Source organism: Macadamia integrifolia, chromosome 5, assembly GCF_013358625.1.
Source record: "Macadamia integrifolia cultivar HAES 741 chromosome 5, SCU_Mint_v3, whole genome shotgun sequence".
Lineage (NCBI taxonomy): Eukaryota > Viridiplantae > Streptophyta > Magnoliopsida > Proteales > Proteaceae > Macadamia > Macadamia integrifolia.
In genome coordinates, this window is record NC_056561.1 from 22,988,545 (window position 1) to 23,011,005 (window position 22,461).

Sequence of the window (22,461 nt, forward strand, 5' to 3'; positions counted from 1 at the left end):
TCTTATTGGCTTCCTCATGGTATGTTATCTAATTCTTGGGTTTTCTGTGATGTTGCAGGTATTGTGAAGAAAGACCTTTATTGTTAGGCAATGTTGGGATGGGCGCACGATTGTGCACTTATTATCAAAAATCAGCCCCAGGCGACCAAACTGCATCCTCATTGCGCCATGCAACTGACAGTCTAGGCACTGCCCTCACACTTGATCCTGCTGAAAAATCTCCCTTCCTTGGAGATATCAAACATGGATATTGCCAGTCATCTCTTGAAACCAACATGTATAGGGCACCCATATTTCCCCATAAATTGGCATCGACTGACTATTTGTTGGTTCGTTCTGCAAAGGGAAAGCTTTCTCTCAGGCGCATTGACAGAATAGATGTTGTTGGACAACAGGTTGGTTATTTCATGTTTTTAGTTCTTTAGATACCCCAGCAGAAACAAATACTAAATGCATGCCCTGAATTCATTTTTTTACTTTTTATCATTAGATTTCACATGAAAATTCCCCTATCTATGCATAAGTTGTTTGTTTGTTTTTTTTTTACCCTTGTTAGTGGCCATTGCTTGGTGCGCTGGTAAAATGCTCAGGCTGAGCGCTTGAAAATCCAGGTTGAAGTCTAAGGTTGGCCACTTCATCCAAAATTGCCAGAGGGTAGGACTGATTCCAGTTCACCTCTCCTTGGAAAACGGGACTTGCACTGGGTTACGCTCCTTTATTTGTTTAAGCCTTGTCATTTGGATTTTTCACCAAATATTACAAGGCATGTTCTGCATGATTCTTCTTTCAAATGAAATCTGCTCCATTGCAGGCAATGCTAACCAATCCTTATTTTTTTTTTTAAAAGTAAAAGAGATTCTTGAAAACAAATTCAATCTCTTTTTTATTTTGTGGTGAAATAGCTGATAATTTATTGCTATGGGAAACTCTGTGTAAAGGTTGAGCAAAACCTGAATAATTTTGCAATCAGTGATTGCAGTTTTGTTAATTGCAAAAATTACCGCACACTTGTTCCCCTTTAGAAAATCACCTTCACTTGTTTTGATATTTATTCTCTTACATTGCAACATATGATTTACTTGCGAAAGGGGGCAAAACAAAGAGTTAATCCAGTCTTTAGGGTTTTTTTTTTCTTTTTCGGCATACCCTACAACTAACATTTGACATCCTTTTTAGGTGCTTGGTTATTTTTATAGTTTTATGCACTTTAGGTTCCTATTGGAGAATAAATATCTTTTTGACAATCTTCAAAATTAAAACTGATCTTTAGATGTTGGATTTACTGATGTATGTAGTTGAAAGAATATGGTCAAACTTGAATACATTATTCTATGCAAAGTGATCCTCCTCTCTCACCTATGATTTCTTTTCCGTTGAAAAGATGTTAGGACTTAGGACCCTAACTTGTGGCAAGGAGTAATTATAATTCTAATGCATAGATTTTTTTTTGATATCGTGATAAAATAATTCTGTGAATTTTCTTATGTGAAGTCTTAATTTTTTCCAAACAGTTTTTTATTGAGAAACATTTTCCAAAAGACATTGTTTAAACTGTTCTAGACCATGCTTTTCTCAGGAGCCTCACATGGAAGTAACTTCTCCGGGATCAAAAGGTCTTCAGACATATATAGGGAACAGACTATTGGTGTATATTTACCGTGAGTTCTGTGCCAATGAAAAACGTGGCTTGCTTCCTTGTGTTCGAGCTGATGAATTGTCTGCACAATTCCCAAATCTGTCAGAATCCTTTCTACGGAAACGGTTGAAGCACTGTGCAGATTTGCAGGTACTCTTGTATTGTTCCTTTTCACCGAATCACTGCAGCAATTTGTTTGTTGATATGCATGCTTGCACAATGGTGACAACTCTCTACTCAAACTGCCTACCGTGGCCCATCTTGATCAAGTTTTAATCCTCTTTAAGTCCAGGATAGGCTTTCTGAACATGTCTCAAACTTGCTTTGAACACCCCCCCCCCCATATTTTTTTTTGGATCAAAACCTGTAGCTGGCTTAAATTCTGGTTGGGCTTCCCAACATGATTCGTCATCACCTGGGGATAATTTCCACATTTTGTCTTATGAGCACAGAGCTACTTCCTGATTATATTTCAATATTTACTGCTCGCTCTACTGTACTGATGCTCAAGCCTTTTTGGCATATGGGATCCATCAGAGGAGACCTGGTGGACACTTGTTTTGGGTTATGAGACGCAATTTCCGCATTCCATTGGAAGAAGAGCTCAGAAGGATGGTTACACCTGAGAATGTAAGTTTTACTTCATGGCATTGCCCTGTGTTTTTTTTAATGCAAAAGATTTAGCTGTTAACCACTGGATGATTTTCTTGAGACATTCATGATTGCTGTTTAGAAGTCTTTAAGCACTTTTAAGGGTTTATCCACCTGGATAAATGAATGTACTGATACTGGGGAGTTTATGTTTTTTAATGGATAATAAGGCAATTGATGGGTAACTTTGTATGTCAATGTGAATATTCTTCACGATACAAGAACCTTCATTTTCTTACTCGCTAAGAAATTTTTTCTTTCACTGATTCTCTTCATTACTCCCTTCTTCTTCTTCTTCTTCTTTTATTTTTTTGTCATTGTATATTCTTAAAAATAAAATTTACACTCCTTGGTGTCACAACAGCTGTCCAAGAAAAATTAAGTTAGAATGTGAGCATAGATGAGTGAATTTGGTTAGCTTCACCAGATACCGTTCCACTCAAAAGTTTGTGTAGGTAGAGAATTACAGAACTGTCATTGGGAGTTCAAATGTAGTCTCATTAATGTAATTATGTGTAATATTGTACTCATTTTTAATCATGTAGTGTGGTTTTTGGAAGCTGAAACATGACCAATTCAATGGATATGGAGTTCCGATCACTATGACCTACTCAGATTTCGAAATTCACCAGCTTTCATTGATTTTGACATTCTGCTATATTTCTATTCAACTTCACAGAACCTTAAAGGCTCAAACCAACTAATTGGGTGAGCTACATAAATTCTGTTGGATCAAGTTTCCCTTCACCCATGGGCATCAGTACCACCGAATGCCCGTGGGGAGGGGCAGTTTTGCCCCAAACAAGAGGGGGTGGGAGTTGATGATGGCAAAAGAGTCGCATCACATGGTTATATCGCCAGTGCTGAGGGGAATCTTCCTCCCCCACCGGTGAAGGAAAACTTTGGCCAATTATGTTTTCCATAATTCCATTCATGTAACACATGATTAAAACCAAAACATATTTTACCATTAATTGGTATTTATGCATTAAATTTGTGAACAAATTTTTTCTTTCTCATATTGTAAGTTTTGTTGATCTTTTCTCCTTTTTACTACAGGATTAGAATTTTTATAAGTTTAGTAGTGAACTAATGAAATTTCTCATCATATTCTTAAAGTGTGTTAGGTGTCTAGAGCACCAATACAGAGTTCTAAATAAATACAGAGAAGTAAAGGATAAAATTGATTTCAAGTTATTTAAGACAGAAAAAAATATGATGTTTAATTGGATATGTTGTAAATAATTATGTCAAATTTTGAGGATTTTGTGGACAAGACCAGGAAAATACTTAATCATTGTCATTGTCAAAGTTACAATTATGTCATCTGACCATCGTTTCAAGTATCGCTATCGTATCGGTATCGGCCGTATCGTATCGTTATTGGCTGAGACCGATCCCTGATCCTTGAACGGTCTGGATCGGTTATCTGTATCGTTTCAGGGGTAAAACTGTAAAAAATGTACTCTTAAAAAAAAACCAAGGGAAAAACTGACCTATACTCTCCGATCCGATCCGATACTGTCCCCTAAATCCATGCATCTGACTGTTTTAAATTCACAAATTTTTTAATTGGACTTGGTTCTACACTCTGATGCTGGAGAAGTTGAATTTATTGATGACATGATGGATTTATTTTTCTCACTATTTCGTTTGCTGTATGAGCCCTTATGTTGTCTATCTTCAGGTTTGTGCCTACGAAAGCATGCTAGCTGGTCTCCATCGGCTAAAACGTTTAGGAATAAGCAAGCTGACAAACCCGTCTGGCCTTTCTTCTGCTATGAACCAGCTTCCAGATGAAGCCATTGCTCTTGCTGCTGCATCCCATATCGAGAGGGAACTTCAGATAACTCCCTGGAACCTAAGCAGCAATTTTGTTGCATGTATTAGTCAGGTAAAATTTATTTTTGTAAATAGCTGATTGCTTATGAGGGTCCATTGCTTGGGGCAATGGTAAAAGGTTCCAGATGCTAGGGAAAATGTCTGGGTTCAAGTGTTGAGAGCCACATTGCACAAAAAAGATCGGAGGTGAGTACCCTCTCAGGACCCTGCATAGATGAGAGCGGCACTGGGTAATGGCCCTTTTTATAGCTGATTATTTATTGGAGTTAATCAAGCTTATTCTTTTTGCCTCTTATTGGTATGTGACCTAGGCTCTCCTTCTAATCGCATTTTGATATTTATTGATCCACAGGAGTGTAAATTTTTTTTTTTTGTGTCCATGATATAGTACATTTAGAAAACAGTGATGCCTAATTTGGTATTAAAAATAGGGAAATGTTACCTTCACCGGAGTGAACTCTGTAAAGTTCACCAGTTGCCATGAGACGAGAAATGGTAGAAACGGCTGGGTCCATGTCATAGAGGATCTCGAACCCACATCACTGGTCAAGTTTCAGCCCATTTTGGGTATGCAATAGGAGTAAAAGAAAAAAAAAGGATTTAAATTTGAATGGTTTGAGGATGTCAATAGCATCCTTTGTAATTCTTAGGTTGGTCATGTTTGTGATTTTGTACAACTTTGGAAACAATTATGATCCATACAACCATGGTTCACAATTTCACTGAAATATCAGCAAAATTTCACTAGTTTTGACATGCCAGAGATGAAACAGGAGGCGGGATCTCTAGTAGCATAATTTCGGTTGAAATTTTGCTATCTTCGGTCTCAAAAATTCAGTTGTAGAAATTTCGGTTGAAAGCATAACTCACAGAAAAAATTCACTATTTCTGTTGAAATCGGTCTGACCAAAATATGAGTTTTTGAACCTTGCATAAAACATGCTCATTTGGGTTGAAATTTGACCAATGAGATTGGGGAGGGGGCCTCTGTAACATGGACTATAGCTTGTACAAAAAAAAAAGAAAAAAATGTTTACAATTTTATGCCAATCAGTGACTTGTGAACTTCTAAAGTTTATTATCCTTTGTCAATTTATAGACTTATGCTGAATTGATAACAGCCTTTGTCATATTAGCATCTGCAGAACAGCACTTAACACTCGGATAGAAAAGCAATAATTGATCGTTGGTAGGTTGTTATAGTAACATGGTACTGGTAAACATAGTTCAATGACCAGTTAGGTGCCAATTAGGCAACGAGGCAGTTCCCAATTGTCAAGGAGACTCACCCCTTATTTGTCCAAGGCACCAAGACGCACTGATGCAAATGGGAAACCCTAACTCTGACAGAATTTGGGATTATGTGCAAGGGCTTGTAAAAGGAACATCACAATTGATTAACAGATACTCAACAAATAAGGTTTGATTTCAGCAGGAAACAACAGATGATAGAAGATCCAGAGAAGAATGGGGCAGATTAGGAAAACTGGGGATAACTGATTTGTGTAACAGAAACAGATTAGATAACTCAAGATCAGGGATAAAGAATGCTATGTATAAACAGATTATAAGGCAACCGGAAAGTCTGAAACTTAACCCATTAATCAGGGTATCAGAATTAAGGGTTATGAAAAAGGTTTCAGTTGTATGAAATCCTAGAATCCAAATAACCTGAAATTCAGGTTGAGTTCTTGTGCGGTTTAGTACCATCAACTAAACCAGAGGAGTCAGAAGACTGATTTCTCAGTCAAAATAAGGGGTGCAATTACTGGTTTTCTCAGATTTCGGAAAAGAAAGTAATGAGTGGTAAATATATGAAAGAGCTGATTTTGAGATGTAAGATCAGAAATCAATTGGACAAAAAAATTTAGCTAGCGAAACAAAACGAAGCAGAAATTTGACAGGAACGAACAAGTTCTGGTCTTGGAAATCAGTAGCAGAAACAACTAGAAAATAGAGTGTCTCAACTAGTAGGATTAATCCAAGGATTTGAGTATTGGAATTGGGTAGCATATTGGAAGGGTAATTTTTAAGAGAGATGTATCGTATCATATCGAATAGACGCAAGATACATTAAAGATACTCATGGAATTGGTCAAGAAAAAGCATGGAGATGCAAATGATGCATGCAAACTACAGTTTTAAAGCATAAAACACTATACAAATGCAATATGTAAAATATGTATCTTGGATAAAAAGGAGACTGAAGTATGACAAGACAATTATATTCAATTGATTATGTATCAAGGATGAGATTTCTTACATGTACTTGTAGTTAAATATCATAAAGAACTGCGAACTGATTCAAACTCAAGAGTTGGAAGTGGTCTCAGGTAATGGTGTAATTAAGATGATGTTGTGCATAGACCAAACATGCATGCAAATATGCAATGCGGCGAAGAAAAAATAAAAAAATAAAAAATGAAGCCATGTATCCATAATATATTCATATATCACATGTAATTTTCAGACATTGGACAGAATTTTTTCAATGTATCCATACTTCTTCCTTTTTTCATAATTTTTATTTTCTAGAAATAATTTAAAAGCAATCAAAGTCCATAATGTATTTTATACATCACATGTAACTTTCAGACAGCATTGGACCCATTTGCATCAATATATACATAATTTTTTAAATATTTTAATAAAATAAATGCAGAAAATAAAATGTAACTGCAACGTTGCCTGACTCATAATTTTTCCCAAGGTTTGAGGTCTCTGTTTCCCCCAGGCCAAAAATCAAGATCTGGCGAGATCTTGCATGTATTTTTGGACAGGACAACTCGGGGAAAACTTGGGTATTGAGTTTTGGTGGCCATATGGTCAATTTAACCCCTAAAACTTGTCGTCTAGCCTACTTTAGGCCTTCTAATCACAATGTAAACATTAGATTTTTAAAATCAAACCCAAAATGGTACTTTGACTTTGGACCCTAAATTGGTAGTCTACGGCATCAGTGAGCTCTACCTTAGGTAGAAAAAAGTCTGCCTCCATCAATACATAGATTGATTTACATTGTGTCACATATAATTATCACACTGTCAACATACAAGTATTGATCATGTTTATATGCAAAAGATAGTTCTTGAATTTTTTTTTCAATGGACCTCCAAGATTTGATGTTGACATAGTTGTCAAGGCGACAAGGCGATGGAGGGGGTGACTAAGTGCTTAGGGGACAAGGCGCCCGCCTAGGCAAGCAAGGCGCTCAAGTGTTATCCCCCCTCTCTTTTCTAACATTTATTTTTTGGTAAATAAATAAATTCATTACCAGAGAGAAGAAAGAATATGGCCCCAAGGGGGAAAGGAAAGAAAGAAAAAATTATACAAAGCCAACACACCCTCAAAGGGAGGCTTGGAGACAGGAAAGAGGGAGGCCCCAAGAGACAACAATATGCCTGTTCCTTGGGGAGTCAACACAAGTAGAGGTTATAGAGGAGAGCCTTCCTTTGATGTCAAAGGAGATGGAATCCCAAATCTTTTGAAGAGGCCGAGAGTTGGAGGTCCATTTCCTAATATTCTGCTCCATCCAAATTGGGTTGATGGAGGCATTGCAAGCAAGCTTTCCCACCACATTGCAAATAGAGGATGATCCTCCAAAAGTCATATAAATCCATACCCATTCCTGCTGGATGGAGAGGATATTATAGTGCACTGACCAACATTTACCCATAACACCTTTCCATATAGAAGTTGAGAGAGGGCAGTCAAAAAATAGATGATCTGTATCTTCAATTCCATTCCAACAAAGGGTGCAAACAGGGGAAACTGGGATCTGGAAATGGATAAGGAAGGATTGTGTCGGGAGGCAGTTGGAGAGGCCCTCCAAGTAGTGAAGCTTTGCCGAGGGATGTGATATTTGAACCAGATGATCCGGTGCTAAGGCATGATGATTCCTCTGGGCCTGATGGAATCCCAAGCTGCTTTTGAGCTAAAGACACCCAATGAATTATGAGACCATAAGATAGTATCGTTCCCACCATAGGGCCTAATAGTGAGGAGGGCAGTCCAAATGTGAGCAAGAGCAGGAGGAGAGAGGCTTGAGGGGCCCAAATTCCATCATTGATGATATCAGAGACCTTGAGTCTTTTGATAGGCCAGCACTATACATAGCTCTGGCAAGGACCTGATGAAGGAGGATGCCCAGGGGGTGCCAGTGATCAAGCCAAAGGGAGGTGGAGGATCCATCATCAATCTTGAAGGAAATAGCCTCAGATACAAGGGATCGAGCCGATAAAATTTTGTGCTAGACCCATGAGGCATTAGACAGAATAGGGGCTGTCCAAATGGAGTCCGAACGGAGGAAGCCCAAATAAATCCAACCTACTTAGATACTTTTCCTCTTTGAAGCAATCTTCTAAATCAGCTTGATAATTCCCACAGAGTTGATGTCTTTTATGAGCCTTAATCCCAGACCACTCTCAGACTTGGGGAGATAGCTCTAATGGGGCGGTCTTGAAGAATCAGAACCTTTCCATAAAAAAAGTAGACATAAGAGAATTCCAACAACTTGATTGTGGATTGGGGAAGCCCATAGATACCAGACCAATAAATGTAGGAAACTTTGGGGACATGCTTGATGAGAACCAGCCTGCCCGTGTAGGAAAGAAGCTTTCTTTTCCAAAGCTGCAGTAAAATCAAGCATGGGAGTGCAATAGTGTGTGAGCCTCGAGGAGATCAGAGGCAAGCCTAGGTATTTCACAGGAAGGAGGCCTAAGGAGAATTGAGTTATATCAATAAGGGAGCTCTTGACAACATCAGACACTCTAGCCAAAAATAAGAGATTTCTGCTGGTTGATGCGGAGCCCAGAGAGGCTCTCAAAGAATTCGACAATCCATAATGTTCTCCAGGGTTTCGGGGCTAGCTTTAGAGACTATCATAAGATCAGACGACAATGTAGTAATTGGAGATCCTGATGTTGCGAAGGCCCTTAAGGAATCGATTGATGAACTCGGAGTCACAATATCACGACAAGTCACTTGTGTCTGATATTGGAGCTTTTGAGTTTGCTCTGTAAAACCAAGGTGGTATAGATTGATGGCCCTGCATTTACGGATAGGAGTGATGCGGTGCTGATTTGCGGTAGAGAACTTCAAGGGCCAAAGTGAAGATATAAGGGGATAGGTGGCATCCTTGTCTGATCCCAAGCGAAGAAGTAAAATAACCCGCAAGCTGCCATTAACAAGGACTGAGAAGCTGGGGGTAGAGATGCAACATTTGATCCAACGACCAAACACATGAGGGAATCCCATCTTGAGCATAACATCAGATATAAAGTACCATTTCAGGGAACCAAAGGCTTTGTGGTATCTATCTTCATGAGAGCTGTTGGAGTGAGATTTTATGTGAAAACCTCTAACTATCTCATTGCACATAAGGATGTTGTCCGAGATACTCCTACCCGGGATGAAAGCTGATTGATTATCACTAACTAGGAAACCCACCATAGATTTGAGCCTAGTGGACAGGGTCTTCGCAACAAATTTATATAAATTGGAAAGGGCTATGGGCCTAAAATTTGATATAGAATCCGCTTCTTCCTTCTTAGGGATAAGACATAAGAAAGTATGATTAACCCCTTTGATTTGGCTAGGATTGAAGAAGAAACTCTTGATGGTCCTAATCAGATCATCTTTGATAATATACGAAGTAGTCAAGAAAAATCCCATGTTAAAGCCATCTAGACCCGGGACCTTGTTGGATTTCTGAGAATTCACAGCTGTAGTAATTTCATCATTAGAGGAGATTCGGTAAAGAGAGCTGAGGTGATGCTCACAGATGAACTTGTCGAGAAGGTTGTCAAGTAGGGATCCCAACATAGTGGAATAAGAGTTGAATAACTCCTTATAATAAGAAGCAACCTCTAATTTGATACCATTAACACTCACAATAGGCAACCCATCGGAAGATAAAAGCATAGGGATGGAGTTCAGGTTTGATCTAGCCTTCATCGGTTGGTGAAAATAAGCCGAATTGGTGTCACCTAGTTCGAGCCACTTGATTCTGGATTTTTGCCTTAGGAATTTTTTTTAGAGGGCAATAAGAGAAGCTAAGTCCAGAGAGACTTCCTTTACCTCTTCAGTTGCAGAATTGTTCAAATGATCGGATTGCAACCTAAAATGAATGGTAGCCAGCCTGTTCTTACAATCCAAGACCTGAAAAGAGATGTTACCAAAGAGCACACTTAACATTCTTGAGCCTCCTGGAGAAAGTAATGAGGGGGGACGAAAAAGCATACAGAGGCTTATCCCAAGCTTCCTTAACAATATCAAGGAGGGTGGGATGGGAGGACCATATATCAAAATATTTAAAGGGGCTTGGGGCCAAAGGAAACATAGGGCTGAATAAGGAGGGAAATAGGATAGTGATCAGAAATAACTTAGGGATAAGACATAAGAAAGTATGATTAACCCCTTTGATTTGGCTAGGATTGAAGAAGAAACTCTTGATGGTCCTAATCAGATCATCTTTGATAATATACGAAGTAGTCAAGAAAAATCCCATGTTAAAGCCATCTAGACCCGGGACCTTGTTGGATTTCTGAGAATTCACAGCTGTAGTAATTTCATCATTAGAGGAGATTCGGTAAAGAGAGCTGAGGTGATGCTCACAGATGAACTTGTCGAGAAGGTTGTCAAGTAGGGATCCCAACATAGTGGAATAAGAGTTGAATAACTCCTTATAATAAGAAGCAACCTCTAATTTGATACCATTAACACTCACAATAGGCAACCCATCGGAAGATAAAAGCATAGGGATGGAGTTCAGGTTTGATCTAGCCTTCATCGGTTGGTGAAAATAAGCCGAATTGGTGTCACCTAGTTCGAGCCACTTGATTCTGGATTTTTGCCTTAGGAATTTTTTTTAGAGGGCAATAAGAGAAGCTAAGTCCAGAGAGACTTCCTTTACCTCTTCAGTTGCAGAATTGTTCAAATGATCGGATTGCAACCTAAAATGAATGGTAGCCAGCCTGTTCTTACAATCCAAGACCTGAAAAGAGATGTTACCAAAGAGCACACTTAACATTCTTGAGCCTCCTGGAGAAAGTAATGAGGGGGGACGAAAAAACATACAGAGGCTTATCCCAAGCTTCCTTAACAATATCAAGGAGGGTGGGATGGGAGGACCATATATCAAACTATTTAAAGGGTCTTGGGGCCAAAGGAAACATAGGGCTGAATAAGGAGGGAAATAGGATAGTGATCAGAAATACCTGGGTTCTCAAAGGAGGTATGAGAAGAAGGGTAGGAAGAGAGCCATGCTTCGTTGACAAGAAGACGATCCAACTTGCAAGAAATTCTGAACTCTCCACTACGCTTGTTATGCCAAGTGAATTTCAAACCCAACCATCTCAAACACCATTGTCTTCGATGAAGTCATTGAAGTCCCCCAACCGAGGCAACATCAAGCTGGTTGCTACCTTGCTTTTCCATGCCAAAAATGGACAACATTAAAATCACCTCCAGTGGCCCAAGGAAGGGACCATTTAGTGTGCTATATATACCTTACGTAATAACAAATCAACATTAAGCCACATCAAGTCATCGAAAATCATCATTAAGCCACATCAAGTTGTCAAAAATAAACATAAAGTCACATCAAGTCATAAAAAAATTTTAAAGAAATGTTCTTGTTTTCTAATAAGTTTGACTGGTTATATGATTTTATTTTTACATGAGACTTTTGTATTTGGTGAACACAAAACTAGCTTTCTAACAAGTCTAAGATTACTTAAATCTGAGCTGTATTGACAAAGTTATGCTCTGGTCAAACTTATTATAAAGTGCGGGAATGCTGTTAAAATCGCCTAAATGAAACTAATTTTATAGACATCAAAATAAAAGATAATTCTATGGGACTATTGGATTTTAGCAATGTTTTACCATGATAAGACAGCAGCAGCACTAGCGGTAGTCGTGCCACCATACTTCTACTGCTGCGGAGGAGAGAAGATGAAGAAAAAGAAGTTGGAGCCGAAGCTGCTGCAGGCACCATGGCTGTCATTGGAGAGGAATAAGGGAAAGTTGGGGTGGAAGTTGTACCTCTTTTGTGCTACTGTCAGATTTTGGGCTTCTTCTGTCAATGATCTGAATTATGGTGGTCCCATTGCCATTGAGAGATTCTCTGTCATCCGCAAAAAATTACGCGTATGTGTATACTTATATCTGATACACCAGGATCCATGGTCTGGGCAACTAGGATCCTAACCATGATTCACCAGTATAGCGACTTTTTAAAGAAGAAATCAGTAGAAATTTCCATTTTATAAGGGATGGCTTATGTGATATGGCGACACCTAGGTAGCAACACTGAAACACCAACAAGAAAACAACCTGAAGCAATAGAACATTAGAAGCCCCCTCCCCCTTCTACCATTACCAGGCCAAACAAAGTGGATTAGAAGAGATTTTTTTGCAAACTGCTTTTGTGAGAAAATAACCACCCCTCACCACTTTGATACCTGCCCCCTCCTGTACGGTGCTACTTCTTAGAATAAGGCATTTGTAATAAAATGTCTTGCATATTCTTATTAGGAAGAATGAATGCTACCCGCTGGCGCAGGTAACACGCCTAGACACAGTGGGTGCAGAAAGACTGTGCTGCCCCCGTGCTGAAGATATTCCTGCCCACCCTCTTGTTGGCCCGTATTGGTGTGTACCTGCGCCAGCAGTGTAGCGTTCTCTTGGTCTTATTATTATTGTTGTTGTTGTCGTGGCATGATGTGATTTGTTTCCCCTACCTCAAGATGTGATGTGTAAGCTCCACAAGAATGGATTTTTAGTGGTTAAAAAGGTGAAACATGAATGCAACAACCTGGTGGTGTGAGGGCTGCAAGCAACCTGTGGGGTCCTGGGAGGGATGGGTTGAACATGCCCTTAATCTATGAAGTTTAAAAAAGTGGCTTCTCTCAGACTCAAACTGCATCTTCACACTGGCAACCCCAGCTTTCTATTATCGCACCAGGTGACAACCCCTCAATGACCTGTTAGTGACTTCTGCTTTTGTCATGAGGTCATGTTTTCTTGCCATATAGTGGACTTGGATGCGCGTGCCCCACACCTACCTCGCTGTTCGAATCTCAGCATGAAACAAGCACTGGAGACGGTTAAAAGGGAGTTCGTAGTTTTGAAATATTACAAGAATGTCATTTCCCTGTAATGGAATGTAGTGGCATATCTATAATTATTTTGTAACTTTGAACTCGCTTTGGAGGCACTTCCCTTATATGTTTCGGGCTAATACTTGTCCAGTGAGATGCTTGTTGTTTGACAAATAAAATCTCATACTTATTTTTATGCCACTCCCCCCCTCCCCAAAAAAAAAAATAAATAATAAATAAATAAAAGGAGCAAAGCTACTGCTGCTTGTAGAATTTTCAAGATTTTAAGGGAGTAAGGCTGTGACTACTTTGTTGCAAGTTTGTTAAGGTGCTTTTGTATGTATCCCTAAAATGAAATGAGACATATTGCAATATTAGCTTATTATTCTTTATTAGGTGAATCATTACTTATTCTTCTTCTCATGGTTTCTCTGTTTTCAGGACCGGGAAAATATTGAACGTCTGGAAATTACAGGTGTTGGTGATCCATCTGGTCGGGGCTTAGGTTTCAGTTATGTCCGTGTTGCTTCCAAGGCTCCAATATCTAGTGCTGTAGTTAAGAAAAAGGCAGCTGCTCCTCGAGTTGGTTCAACTGTTACCGGTACAGATGCTGATCTTCGCAGATTGAGCATGGAGGCAGCACGTGAGGTGTGTTGCTATTCATGAGGGTTCTTGTGATGAATTCTCAATGTATAATCTATGCTATACCTGATAATCCTTTAAATTGATTTTGTTGTTTCACTTAATGATCAATCTTGCCACTCACTAGATACAAATCATGGGAGGAAATTAAGAAATTAAACACAAAATGATGTGTGGAACTGATAAATGTGAAAAGGAACCTCTAAAATAATGAAAACTGAAAATGCAAAATACTGGAGAGGTTACAAAGGAGTTACCTTCCAAAGTGGAACTTGGAACACTTGTATGCTCCTGAATTCTATATAGCCAGATGATTTATTTGTTGGCCATTGAGTCCTCCAAATTTATATACTGTACAATAAGGTATATATCTGCATAATTTCCATATGATGTTATGTGCAAAAGATAATGCAATGTCAAATGAAAACAGAGTTTGAGAGGTACAAGCTAAAATATCCTGAAAAAGATACACGAAGATATAAATATAACCAGACCTGTTACTCGGATAAAATCCCTGTAAAACTCTAAAGTTCCCATTTGAATCTTCCTTTGGAACTTATCACAATTTCTGTCTAGGTAGAAAACCAGTTTCATAAAGGAGTCAACTGATTTACTTAATGATGTGGAGGTGTGGAGCTGTTTCTTTTTCCCCTAAGATCCTTATATTTCTCTGCTTCATTACACACAAACCTCCCACAAAACCGTGAATGGAACCATCTTTCATAGGAGTCAAACATTTCCATAAAATAAACTGGAGGCATTAAGAAATATCTCTTGATTACCGAACAGACCGATGAAATATGTCAGAATATGTAATTCGGTGCCGTAGGGGCACATTGGCCTTTTCCCCCTTCCACCAACCCTATTTAATGAGGGTCGGCTGATGGGTGGGCATACTTGTAATTTTGGCTCTTCTTTGATTATTATAAAAAAGGGTTATGTGGTCACTCAAATCATTCAAGCATTCTACCCCACTCATGCTGTTAACATGGTATTAGAGCTAGTTTTCTGATCTAGGGTTTTTCAACTTTATTTCTCTTCTTCCAAAAAATCGCTAGCCTTCATCTTCTTCTCAACCTCTACCCTCTCTCCTTCCTTTGTCTCCCTAATTCTCCATAGGGCAGCACTAATGAGGTAATTCATATGAATCTAGTTGCTGTCCTACACATTGCCTCAATGTTTTAAACCCAAAAACCCTACATGTGAATCAATTAGGGCTCTTCCCCTCTGTGATTTTTTATTCTTTCTTTCTTGGAGTTTGATTCTTCTTACTTTTAAGAACAAATCTCTACCTATTGAATATCAAGTACAGAAAATTGGAAGGACTCATTACCGCTTGTAAGATTGAAGCCCATCTTCGCTTGCGATTCTATTTGATTTTGTTACAAGGGTCATTGTTGGTTCTTGGGGTCTCCCCACTCCATCTTTCTGCCCCCCCCCCCCCCCCCCAACCAAAAGATCATGTTGCCCTTTCTCTTTAGCTTTTGTATTTTCTTTTCTTTAACAGAAAACAGGGCTTCCACTAAATCGTGGCTGTAGATTTAATTTTTTTTCCCCCTCAAATCTCTCTTGCTCAGTCTTTGCAGTTTTGGTCAGTTTTGAGTTCTGAACCCATCAATATCTCTTAACCAGTGGGTAGTTTTGAGTTTAGATAGCAGCAGTCTCGCACTGCTAGCTATTATGTTAGTTTCTTGTTTGTTTTCAGCCGTGGTCTTTGTTTTGGGTCATTTCTTTTATTTGGAAAATGTCTTAAATAGCCTGATTTGAAGTAGGGTTCAAGTCTTTCTAAATATACTTCTATAAAGAACATAATTACTCTCCTATTTGATTGATACGATTTACATAGTGCACCAGCCCTTTGGCCTGTGATCTCTACCAATATTCGGATTATTCTTCTTGTAAATCTATATAGTTAAATTCCCTAAACTTTCTTTACGTTACCTAGGCAAGTCTAGGTGATGCTTCATTGTTGTGTGTTGCCCTAGTGAATTTGTTCCACCAAGGAAAATCATTGTTTTTTCCGTCTTGCTAATCTTCCCCTTGCCCTCTCAATAATGTGGCCCAACACTGCAATTTTCAAAATCTACTCTTCACTTTGTCTACCCAACTCTGATCCTGTGGGCAACATCCTCTTCAGTCTCTCCTACCTTATTTATGATCACTTTCAGATAATAGTGTTGTCTGGCTGATGTTATGCTTACTTTTAGATGAAGGAACATTTATTCATCTTACCGAAATTTATCTAACAAGTTTTAATTTTCTCTTTGAATTTATTTTTATCTTTCCAACTTCGAAGTGTTCTTCAATTGTAGGTTCTCCTTAAGTTTGATGTTCCTGAGGAACAAATTGCCAAACAGACGAGGTGGCACCGAATTGCTATGATACGCAAGCTTTCAAGTGAACAAGCTGCATCAGGGGTTAAGGTAGATCCAACAACTATCAGCAAATATGCACGTGGTCAGCGGATGTCATTTCTCCAGCTTCAGCAGCAAACTAGAGAAAAATGTCAAGAAATTTGGGATCGCCTAGTCCAGAGTCTTTCAGCTGCTGAAGGTGATGAAAATGAGAGTGACTCAGAAGCTAATAGTGATCTGGACTCCTTTGCTGGAGACCTGGAGAATTTGCTGGATGCAGAAGAGTGTGAAGAAGGGGAAGAGGGTAGCTACGAGTCCAAACTTGACAAGGCAGAAGGGGTTAGGGGACTTAAAATGAGAAAGTGTCCATCCGAAGCGCAGGTGGAGGAGGAAATTGAAGATGAAGCAGCAGAAGCAGCAGAGTTATGCAGGATGCTCATGGATGGTATGTGTATATTTGTTCCTTGGTACTCTCTCATATTTTTTTATGAAACTACCTGTTTTGCATGTTAGTTGAACTTTTATACCAGTCAATTAGTTACCATACTGAATATGGCATTCAACAAGCATAACAGACTTGCACACATAATTTGAAAACTTGGGTTTCGGTCTCATTTTGGCCTGATCAAAACTAGCTGGAAATGGCTGAAATTTTGCCGAAATACTGCATTTTTTGCCTGTGAGTTTCGATTGGCCATTTCGAGGGGCAAACAGCCATATCAAGCTACGATACTTCAAGAAAACCCTATTTTAGCCTATATAAACATGTGTAAACCTTTATATTGCAAGGAAAGTCACAAGAAACGGTGGCTTGGATTTGCACCCTTCTTTGGCAGTATATGCTGAAAGCTATTGTACACTTGTGTAATATTGCCTATTCTACACATTGTTTTAGTACTAGAAGATAGGAAAGACAAATAAAACAAGTAAACTATGCACCATTAATGAAGAAATGTAATATTGATTCCTTCTGTAAATGCAAATTCTGAGAGACGTACCATCATGTTTAACTTCTCATTTGAAAAGTAGTCTGTAGAGAATCCTTGTAAGACAGCATTTTTTTTCCTAATGTTTTTATAATTCTACTAGTCGAAGAAAAAAACAATAAAAACTGTGGTAAAATAACTAAGGTTATGTGCTATTTTTTGGAGCTACAAATGCTCTTGATTGCATTGAGGGACACAAGGATATCTAGTTTCCATAAAGGGTTGGTAGTGTAGGTATCAATGACCAAATCCCTCCCCATTTATCTTAATGTTTTGCTTCTTAATGTAGTCAGGAGCCTCGTGACACTAGAGTGATATAGTTTACTTTTTGACTGTATCAAATCCTGTTATTTTATTACAACATTTTTTTGCTATTTTGAATGACATCCATTGTCAGACAAATTATTAGAGGGACTCTTTGTATTTTTCCTATTTTATCTGCTTCTTTTTTTTTCCTACAGTACTGACGTGCAAATCAACTACTTACCGTGCCATTCCTTATTACCAGGACCATAGAAATTTCTATACGTTACTCAATTTCTGCTCAACTTTTAGCTATAAACATGTTTATTTAGATTGAGATGCGCAATGGTTACCATGGAATAACTGCCAACCTATATCAAAATGAACATTGTTATGAAGAGATGACTCTGGATGTATTGTTTAATGTGTATTACCATTCTTCAGATGATGAGATTGAGTGGAGGAAGAAGAAAAAGTCAAAAAATGTGAAGCATGAAGGAGTTGGATTGGGCTCACTATTTGGTTTTGGTGCTGAAAATACAGAACAGATCAGGAAAGGCAATGCCAAACAAATTATTCGTACAGCCCAACGTGATGGATCATTTTTATCCAAAGAGACCGTCATTTGTGATCCGAAGGAGGTAGTGGTGACCCACTACTTATTCTACATCCACTTGCTCTCTGATTTGCTTTTCTATCATTTGTTCATCCAATTTCTTGGATGAGAATTTTTTAATTCAAAGAGGAGATATGTTTGTTTTCACGATACAAACTCCTCTTAGGAATTGTGTTTCAAAAGAATTCTGCATTCTTGTGGGTGCAGGTGGAGAATGTTCTTGCTAAAAGAAACCTGTCTGGAAAATTAAAAGCTAAGAAAGGAAATGGAAAGAATGATATTGCACATATGGCTGTGCTGAAAAAGAATGCAAAAGCATTGGGTGATGGATCTAAGGTTAGCATGCTCTCCCTCTCAACAACCCGATACTCCAAAAATGTCGATCTTGTGTGTTCAGTTTGTCTTCTGTATTAGTTACGTGCCCCTAATTTAGTAATTTTTTATTGGGAAAAGGTTCTCTGAGCCACCAAGGGAGGATGGTATGCTAGTGACCTCTCCCTCTCTCTCTCCACATGAAACGACTTTGCTGCCCTCTTAATGTACAAAATTGTTCCGTCGCACCTCATTGGTGCTCCCCTATGCCACTTGTTCAGAGAACCCTCTGCCGCCTTTATTTTATGAATTAACTTATGTAACAAGCTGTTGTTCCCGGGATTCACTTTGCATTGCTCTCCAGGAACTACTGTACAAATTTATTCACTTCTTCAAAGTTTTAAGCTAAGTTTTCTCCTAGGCTTATAATTTTAATTCACTGGTAGATCATCTTACATCTGTTCCAAACCTGTTCAAGGAAAGTGTACAGATATATTTCTTTATGCGACATTTATCAGAAAAAAAGGGTTTAGCTGGTAGGAACAATGATTGCAGTGTGTAGTCTATTTGCTATCCAAGAAAGTATCAAATAGCTGATCTGTAGATTCTCCAAGTCTTACTTTATGGGTTCCTTTGCTGTCTTTATTTGTCACTACCAGTAGACTGTCACATCCAATGTCTCTATTTTAAAATAGCTCCTGCTAGTTTTAAGCGTTAGGAGAAAGGAAATTGAGATTTCATTGAATGTTATGAGACCTGTTGACCTGTTGTGTCTAGAATACATTTATATTTCTCCTCATCCTACCACATTAAAATGGAACACTTTCTTGTTTCCTTGGATCTTTTTTCATAAAGTACATTAATTACTAAATTGTCATTTAAATGTTTCCTTGCCTGTATTGTTTGTCTGTCAAATTACTACTACATTTTTTATTGGTATTGGTTGATTTTTTTCCCTGTTAACTTTGAAAATTTATCCTGTCTGAAACCAGGTTATCAAGGAAAAGAAACAGTCAGATAAGCCAGTGAGAGAACATTTCATCTGTGGAGCATGTGGTCAGGTAGGTGAAGTAATTGCTAAATAATATGTTAAGTGATATCTTCATATTCTTTGTAATGACAATCTACCTTGTGATGCATTAGCTTGGGCACATGAGGACCAACAAAAACTGCCCCAAGTATGGAGAAGATTTAGAAATGCAGGTTGAAAGCTCAGACTTGGAAAAAGCATCTGGAAAATTTAGTTCTCTAGATCCTTCTGCTCAGCCCCAGCCAAGAACTGTGACTAAGAAATTAATATCTAAAGGTGCAACAAAGGTTGCTCTAGTGGAAACCCCAGAAAATGTTGAAAATTTTGTTTCAAAACCAAAAATCCTTCCGCTGAAGCTCAAATATGGCCCTGCCGACAAGCTTCCTGACAGAACTACGCCTGGAAGCACACAGAGTTCTGAAAAGCAAGTCACTATTGATGTTGAAAATGTTACTAAATCCGTTACCAAGATCAATAAAATAATAATTTCCAACAAGACAAAACCTGAAGAGGTCCAGGTTGAACCTCCTAAGCCCTCGATTAAAATACGTCCACTGACAGAGACAGAGAAGGACCAACCTCGTAAGAAAATCGTAATTAAACAGCCAAAGGGGATTACAAATTCAAACCCGAGCAAGCAAGAATTTTTCAACAGTCCTGGAGAAGAAAATAGAAAGACGAAGAAGATGATCAAACTTTCAAGCTTTGAAAAGCAAAGAAAGCAAGAGAGTAGGCAATTGGATGAACTGGCAGAAAAGAGAAAAGTTGTAGAAGCAAAAAGATTATGGGAAGAGGAAGAGAAGAGGAGATATGCAGAGAGGATGAGAGAGGAGAGGACAAGGAGGATGTATGAGGAAAGGAGGTTGCAAGAAGAGCAACAAAGACTTGCTGAGATAATGAGAAATGAAGAAGCCGGGCGGAGAGAGAGGGAAGAAAGGGAACGACAGAAAGCTAAAAAGAAAAAGAAGAAAAAAGCAGAGATGAGAGATGAGTATTTAGAGGAACCAAGAGCAAGCAGAAATGACCGAAGAATGCCAGAAAGGGATCGTGCTGCAAAAAGGCGCCCTGCAGTTGAGTTGGGAAGATATGCTACAGAAAATGCCCAGCAAACAAAGCGTCGTAGAGGTGGAGAGGTACCTTTTTTACCCTGCCTTATTCCAAGTTAAAAATCCCTGTTATTTGTGTATGGCATACATCCATAAAGTATAACTCTGCTCACACACCACTAAATCTGTTCATGTGTTCTTTTTTTTTTTTTCCTTTTTTTTTTTGGGTTTATGTGATATTGGTACCAGTACATTCACCTGGGGGAAATTAGAGGGGATATATGAGAAATGGAAGGGTGAAGGTGCAATTCAATCTCAAGACCTGGCTATCAATAGCCATGGTCTTTACCAGCAGGATGGACTGGCACCTGCTGTACATGTGTTGCACAGACTGCAAGACATAACAATAGTTTGGTTTTGGTGAACCTGAACCCATTTTATATGGGTCAACCTGGACCCACCCTGTCATTACCAAACATGGAAGTGACTAGAAGATTTTACGAGATGGAAGGGCCCACTGTCTTTTGCATACCAATCCTGTTAGGGTCATTGAAACCATAACCAGCACATGCTATGGAAGGTAGGGCATGGTGTGAGCCAACCTGTTGCCATCGGCAGCCGAAATCATTTCTCAAGCATTCCTACCAAGCTAACCAGATGTGGCGGATGAGATTCTAGCTCAGTGGAGGCAGCCAGCTAGTGAGTCTGGCGTAAGACCAGGGACGTCAAGGGATCAAGTCCTACTCCATACCATTTAAGATATAATATTCCCCACATCTCGGGCCCTGTAGGCTCCCAATTCCTCTCCGGGAAACCATAGTGGTGTGCCCACGTAGCACCAAATAAAAAAAGTAACAAGATGTGGGCATTTTCTTTTCTTTCCACTTCAAGTTTTAAAAATGACTTATAGCAACAACTGTGTCCAAAAGCAAGTATTGGGATTGTTATATTCTGAGGTCCTCTACTAATGAGCTATGGTCAGTACTAAAAGGTTTTAGTTGACTAATTTGAGAATGAGTAACTGCACCATTAACAATAAATGTGAAGCAATTGTGTCCTTGGCCTTGCAGTCTACTTATCCACTTCATCATGCCTATGCATTTAGTGAATCAAAATATTCTTGTGTGTTTGCACAGGTCGGTTTGGCAAACATCTTGGAAAAAATAGTGGAGACCCTTAAAGATAGATTTGAGGTTTCGTATCTGTTCTTAAAACCAGTGTCCAAGAAGGATGCCCCTGACTACCTGGACATCATCAAGCACCCAATGGATCTCTCCACCATTAGGGAGAAGGTGAGGAAAATGGAGTACAAGAGCAGAGAGGACTTCAGGCATGATGTGTGGCAGATCACCTTCAATGCTCATGCATACAATGATGGGCGTAATCCCGGCATTCCTCCCCTGGCAGATCAGCTCTTGGAGCTTTGTGATTACTTGTTGAATGAGCATGATGCCGGTTTGTCTGAAGCCGAAGCTGGTATTGACTTGAGGGACATCTGATGAAAAGGGTTACAATTGTAATGTATGTGCGAGAATTTTCTCTTAGTCAACTGGCCATGGGTGTGTTTTGCTTCATGAGTTGGTCTAAATGAATGGCTTGATTTTTCTCAGTTGTATAGAAAAAGCTTTTGTAAGTAATTTTAAGTAGTTCTTTAGTCAGCCATTGTTCGCAGTATATCTTTCTATGCATTTTGTTTCTTTAGGTGCCTTAGTACGCATGTTGATTGTCGACAACTGTTGGTTTAACAGAATTTTTTTCACAGGATATTACATGCTGCCAGTAATCGCATGCGCCAAACAGGAATAATCCCCTTCTCCTATGGGTTAGCCCCTGAAATTTTAGGTTTTTTTCTTTGAAAAATACCCCTTTTAATCGGTGCAGGATTTCATTTCGGCACCTGCGGTTACTGGCTATTGTTAAACCCTAAATCAGTCCTGCTTTGTGTTTTGAAAGAATATGCTACCATGACACTTGAGGGATGAAAGTTTCATCTCCCCCC

At 38.9% G+C, this 22,461-nt stretch overlaps 1 protein-coding gene across 1 annotated transcript in view; it reads left to right on the forward strand.

Moving 5' to 3' along the window:
- The window catches only part of LOC122077816 (transcription initiation factor TFIID subunit 1), a 60,759-nt gene extending 38,623 nt beyond the window's left edge, over positions 1-22,136 (forward strand). Inside the window, exons 11-21 of the mRNA XM_042643712.1 lie at positions 59-395; positions 1,577-1,786; positions 2,174-2,266; positions 3,975-4,181; positions 13,675-13,881; positions 16,188-16,674; positions 17,903-18,099; positions 18,282-18,410; positions 19,379-19,447; positions 19,530-20,549; positions 21,599-22,136. Coding sequence (XP_042499646.1) covers positions 59-395; positions 1,577-1,786; positions 2,174-2,266; positions 3,975-4,181; positions 13,675-13,881; positions 16,188-16,674; positions 17,903-18,099; positions 18,282-18,410; positions 19,379-19,447; positions 19,530-20,549; positions 21,599-21,961 — 3,319 coding nt within the window. The 3' untranslated portion in view covers positions 21,962-22,136. The remainder of the gene's footprint in view (positions 1-58; positions 396-1,576; positions 1,787-2,173; positions 2,267-3,974; positions 4,182-13,674; positions 13,882-16,187; positions 16,675-17,902; positions 18,100-18,281; positions 18,411-19,378; positions 19,448-19,529; positions 20,550-21,598) is intronic.
- The last annotated feature ends 325 nt before the right edge of the window (positions 22,137-22,461 follow it).